The following is a 5,915-nucleotide window of genomic DNA, read 5'->3' as shown; positions in this document are numbered from 1 at the left end:
TAAGTTGGTTTGATAAAGATAACTTACAAGTAGGTTATTCATTAGGTTATCAATGAAGTGCAATGATCTGAGCCTAGACCAATATAAAAAACATGTAATCTAATGCAATCCACATTAATTTATATAACTCAAGTTTAATTTAAATATAAATAGGAGAATTATCCATAAACCTATCTAAACATCTCCAAAACTATGATATTAACAAGTTTAGCATTATTTTTTTTTAATTTTATGATTATTAATTATCAAAATAAGAGATTTTTACGTAGAATCTATGATTGAGTATAACTCGAGTTTAACCCAAGTATAATTTGAGTATAACACAAGTGTAAATAGGAGAATTATCCTCAAATGTATCCAAAGTTTCTCAAGACTATCATAACATAGATCCTAACATGTTTAATATCATTGTTTTCTAAATTTTCCTGAATTTAGAATCATTAATTGTCGAAATAGGAGATTTCTATATTAAATCTGTGATTGAGTATAACCTAACTATAATGCATGTGTAATTATAGTAATTACACTTGAAATCTATCGAAACATCTTTATAACAATTACAACATAATTCTAATATATTTAGTATCATTTTACCTAATTTATTTTATTTTTAGATGATTTTAAAAAATTTTAAAAAAAATATTTCTAAAGTTCTAGACAATATTATCACTTGGTCCAGGATAATACCACCTCCCCATGTAGGCACTGGGTATAAGCATTGCCACCATGCAGAGGTCCAAAAATTCAATTAATTTGTTGGCCTTAAATTCAATTGATCTACAACCCTAAATCACCTAAATAGTTAAGTTTTACATAATAGTAGTTATATATTATATATATATAAAGTTTAGGTAAAGGTTTAGTGGAGACAAGAGAGGAGACATCAAAGAGAAATCATGAAGGAAGAATTGATGATACCGGAGAAAAATCACTAAGCCTCTTGCATGAGAGAAATGGATGCCAATGAAGCCCAAGAGGAAGGAGCTTAAAGTTGGTGAAGAAAAGACACAGTAGTCGAAGGAGGATAAGTGGCATTGCCACCTACGATCGATACTAATGAAGCCGAAGAGAATAGGAGTCATGTATTATCATCGTTGACAAAGCCAGAGAAGAGTGAAACCGAGTGCAATCATCATAAAGGAGAACTCCTCATTGAGACCACTTATACTAGGATTACACTTAATATGTAGCCCACGAGTATAAACTCTATGTATTAAGTGGAAGACCCTAACCCACAACTGTCCAGACTCGCAACAACTCGACCTGCAACCAATTCGACCCAAACCGAAAGAATCGATTTGAATTGGATCGAGAACTCCATCAGGTTGAACCAACCCATGAATCGATCTAACTTCAATCAGATCGATTCAAGGGTATAAATGAATTTTTATAACAAGATGTGTCTATGGTAAAAACTAAAGATGCGGCGTCGTATCAATAATATATCAGTATTAATTTATGGAGAAAAAGAATGAAAGCTACTGAAACGCTGCGCTGCAAGCCACCCTGAAGAAGAGGACAAGATGGATAGGGAGGATCACTACAGCCATAAATGTTAAGTGTTACGTCTATGTCTCGTGGAAGTCTATCCTTTTGGAGGTAGCTGATCCACCCATCTTGAGTGGCTCATAAACTCAACTTACTTCTATCGAAAAATATCCTCAACCATTTATACCCAATGTCTAGGGCGGGGAGGGCGGGCGCGTGGCCGGAGAGAAGAGAGTGGGGTGAATGTGTATGTATATTTCATAGTGCCGTCACTTAACGTGGTAACAATAACCATGCAAGAGGAACAATACACAAAGGCGGGAGGACCTTTACAAGAATCTGGAAGAAGAGAGCAGAAAGAACATTTCCCAACTAAAGAAACTACTTTGAAAAGAGTTCCAAGCTTCAAAATAAATAGCAGAAAATACAGTTTGTCGAACAATCAAATAAATCTGATGAAGACAACTTCATCAATCATGAAGAACATGCTCATGGACATTCGAGAACTTTATTATGGGACAAAAGCCAGATTTCAATCTCTTAAGCAGGTTTCTTTTGCTATAGTGTCATCAAACTCACAAGGGCACCGAAATCTAATTTCCCTTTGTAATCACAGGTGACAGAGCAGCGTTGAGCAACTTCGTCTTATAGAGATTTGGCTGCTGCAATGATACTCTCTGCTGTTATGCCAAACTCCTTGTATATTCTCCCAGCCGGTGCACTTGCTCCAAACCGGTCGATCCCAATTGCCTTGCCTTTGCTCCCAATGTATTTTCCCCATCCAAGTGTGGCCCCTGCTTCAATACTAACCCTAGCAGTGACAGCAGCAGGGAAGACGCTTTCCTTGAATTCATCCGATTGCTCATCAAACAACTCCCAACAAACAAGGGATACCACACGTACCGCTTTCCCCTCTTTCCTCAGCTCATCTGCAGCCTTTGCTGCAATCTCCAGTTCTGAACCAGTGCCTATCAAAATCAGATCTGGTTTGTTGCCAGAGGAATTATCTGATATGATATATCCTCCCTTCTCAACTCCTTCAATTGATGTTCCTGCAAGCTGAGGAAGCTTCTGACGGGAGAGGGCAAGGACTGACGGCCTCTTCCTGTTGAGCACTGCAACCTTGTATGCCCCAGCAGTCTCATTGCCATCAGCAGGCCTGAGCATAAGAATGTTGGGCATGGCTCGGAAGCTTATCAGATGTTCAATTGGCTGATGGGTAGGGCCATCTTCTCCAAGACCAATAGAATCATGTGTCATGACATAGATGACTCCTGCCTCACACAATGCCGAGATCCTCATGGCCGCTCTCATGTAGTCAGTAAAGACAAAGAAAGTAGCACAGTAAGGGAGAAGGCCAGGGCTGTGGAGAGCAATGCCATTGCAGATGGCGCCCATCCCATGTTCCCTAACACCAAAACGGACATTTTGCTCCTTGGGTGTGCCCTTTTGGAAGTCACCAAACATCTTCAGCAGTGTCATGTTGGAGGATGCAAGGTCAGCACTACCACCAATAAGTCCTGGTAGCACTTTCACAAGTGCATTCAAGTTCTGTTGTGATAAATTTCTCGTAGCATCTGCAGGACTTTCCACAGTATATATCTGGAAAGGAGCAAAGAAATTAACGTCTATCACAACCCAATTACCAGTACAAGCATGCTTTGTGGATATAGAAAGGAGCATGGGAGGTGAAATATCAAAAGAGAGTCACCGGAAGAGCTTTCTCCCATCCAGCAGGAAATTCTCCTGATATGATAGCTTTCAGCTCTGCAGCATCCTCCTTATACTTATTCTCATATACTGCAAACTTGGCATTCCACTCAGCTTCAAGAGCAGCACCTTCAGGAACATGGCGGCTCCAATGACTGAAAGAACAAAGCAAGGGAATTCGTTTAGACGCACAGTCTGCATAGTTTTATTTGATAATTAGAATATGAATCACGTAGTGTCTGACCTCTTGACATCCTCAGGCACATGGAAAGGCTCATATGGCCATCCAAGATTCTGCCTGGTTGCATCAACTTCCTTGGCACCCAATGCACTTCCATGTACACTGTACGAGTTTGCCTTGTTTGGTGATCCATATCCGATGGTAGTCGTGACCTGCAAGAACTCAGTTCTTTATCAAGACTGATGCAATCAGAAGCTAAAATAATCAGTCAATCATATCATTTATAATCAAAAGCAATTCAGGAAACCAAACCTTGATAAGTGTCGGCTTGTCTTTAATCGCCTTTGCATCCTTAATGGCAGCACGAATATCAGTGTAGCCAGTGTTACCGTTCTTCACCCAGATAGTATGCCATCCAAGAGCCTCAAAGCGAGCGCTAACATCTTCAGTAAATGCAATCTCCGTGTCTCCATCAATAGAGATGTGGTTGTCATCGTAAAATGCAATAAGTTTTCCCAGACCCCAGTGCCCAGCAAGAGAGCAAGCTTCATTTGCAATGCCCTCCATTTGGCAACCATCTCCAAGGATAACATATCTATATCATCAAAATCAAGTTAGTTCTTACACAGAACTTAGCAATGCGAACATAAGCTTCATTTGCATTGCCCTCCATTTGGCAACCATCTCCAAGTATAACATATCTATATCATCAAAATCAAGAAAGAACAAGATATGCACAAAGAGCAGTTACGTGTAATGGTCGACAATCTCGTTGTCAGGCTTATTGAAACGGGCGGCCAAGTGTCTCTCGGCAAGTGCCAATCCAACAGCATTTGCAACACCCTGACCAAGTGGGCCTGCATCAGTTAATCACAAACAATGGAGATGTTAAGTACTCCAGCAACCAATGATCGGAAGAAAGCAAGGATTAATTTGCATGACACAGACTATGTCCCTCTAATAAAAACTTGTGCCAAGGGAACAAACCAGTAGTGACTTCAACTCCAGGTGTTTCAAAGTTTTCAGGATGACCAGGTGTCCTGCTTCCCCATTGCCGGAATTGCTGTATGTCTTCGATCTGAAATCATATTGAAATGATCAAAACCACATCCTTGAAGGCCACCTCTCATACATATAAGAAGATGATGTAACAGAGAGCCTTATTCTAATTTGGTTAACAATGGGGCACCAAATTGATCTTATCAAATGAAAAGTTGTACTACTTATAAAGCTCTAAACTTAAAAAATAATAAGCATAATATCTCGTTATGAAGGACAAAGGTAAAATTCCATGGAATATGGTATATCCGTCTATCTCTTTTCCTGTTTGTGCTTCCAATAAAAGGCCGAAAGCGTCCCAAAAAACAAACCCAACTTTTCACAAGTCAAGGAGAGCACAAAAGTGATCCAAATCACAGGAGGGAAAAAGAAAAGGTGTCGGATCGCCATCATGTTCCCAACTTTCTGGCCGATATACTCATCAGATCTGGAAAGAAACCTCAGAGAAGATCAAAGGCCTGACCTTGACGCTGTCGTAGCCGGCAAGGTGGAGCAGGGCGTACTGAAGCATGCAGCCATGGCCGGCGGAGAGCACGAAGCGGTCGCGATTGAACCAGTAGGGGTTCTTGGGGTTGTACCTCATGACGTCGTCGTACAAGATGTGGCCCATGGGAGCGCACCCCATAGGGAGGCCCGGGTGGCCGGAGTTAGCCTTCTCGACGGCATCGATGGCGAGGAACCGGATGGTGTTGACGGACTTCTCGACGAGGGCCTCCGCGGTGGCGGCCTCCACGGTCTCCACCGCCGCTGCCCTGGCGGGCGCCGCACGGCGACGCAGCTGATGCGACCACCGACGTTGCCGCAGGAAGCGCGAGGAGGGGGCGGACGAAAGGGAGAGGCCGGCGAGGGAGCTGAGGGCCAACCCGCTGGGGAGAGCGAGGCAGTCGGCGTAGGAGGCGGAGCTGGCACCATGACTGGAGACAGCGACGCCGACAAGGCCTTTGGCGGCGCTCACGGAGGAGGAAGTAGCCATCTCTCACTCCGCGGCTCTTCCTCTTCTCCTCTCAAGATCTGGCTTGAGATGGTGAGGAAGCACTGGCAGGGTGCGTCGAGAGCCAATGGTGCGGGGAATAAAAAGGGAACGACGAGAGCCAATGGTGCCTGCGGAGCCGTCAGATCGAAAGATTGATGTGATCTCAGCCGTTGGAAGAGGGTAGGAAATGACTGCCTCGCGTTTTTCAGCCATGTCATCTTCACTCTTTATTTTACTATTATTTGAATTTTATTTGGATCCTGTTGTAAAAGCATATTCCCACTTTGGCTTTGAATGATGCCAGCATGGAATGATTTGTCTATTTCTTCAAATTTTGATTGGTTAATTTCTTGATTGTAGGCGTTGTAATATATATATATATATATATATATATATATATATATATATATATATATATATATATATATATATATATATTCCTTGGTAGGTTGGAGTCATTGCACTGTGTTTGGTGACGAGGCTAAGGATGGACCCCTTTCGTTA

The 5,915-nt window shown here is 42.1% G+C and overlaps 1 protein-coding gene across 1 annotated transcript; it reads right to left on the bottom strand.

The window, feature by feature from the left end:
* Nucleotides 1–1,828: 1,828 nt before the first annotated feature.
* On the bottom strand, nt 1,829–5,495 carry LOC103973628 (transketolase, chloroplastic). The gene is made up of 7 exons (XM_065143087.1): nt 4,902–5,495; nt 4,367–4,457; nt 4,131–4,236; nt 3,692–3,974; nt 3,443–3,591; nt 3,200–3,353; nt 1,829–3,090 (listed from the first exon to the last, which is right to left on the bottom strand). Exons 1-7 carry the CDS (start codon nt 5,409–5,411, stop codon nt 2,134–2,136), a joined length of 2,250 nt encoding a protein of 749 aa, XP_064999159.1. The 5' UTR covers nt 5,412–5,495; the 3' UTR covers nt 1,829–2,133.
* Nucleotides 5,496–5,915: the final 420 nt, after the last annotated feature.

This window comes from Musa acuminata, chromosome BXJ3-3 (genome assembly GCF_036884655.1).
Source record: "Musa acuminata AAA Group cultivar baxijiao chromosome BXJ3-3, Cavendish_Baxijiao_AAA, whole genome shotgun sequence".
Classification (NCBI taxonomy): domain Eukaryota; kingdom Viridiplantae; phylum Streptophyta; class Magnoliopsida; order Zingiberales; family Musaceae; genus Musa; species Musa acuminata.
The sequence above is the reverse complement of the archived record's forward strand: the minus strand, read 5'-3'. Positions and strand labels throughout refer to the sequence as shown.

Excerpts from the sequence above, each read along its gene's own strand:
- LOC103973628 (XM_065143087.1), bottom strand. The coding sequence starts at position 5,411 with ATGGCTACTTCCTCCTCCGTGAGCGCCGCCAAAGGCCTTGTCGGCGTC. Across the intron at positions 4,458-4,901 it reads CCGGCTACGACAGCGTCAAG|ATCGAAGACATACAGCAATT; the intron begins GTCAGGCCTTTG and ends ATATGATTTCAG. Across the intron at positions 3,354-3,442 it reads GTGCCTGAGGATGTCAAGAG|TCATTGGAGCCGCCATGTTC; the intron begins GTCAGACACTAC and ends TTGTTCTTTCAG.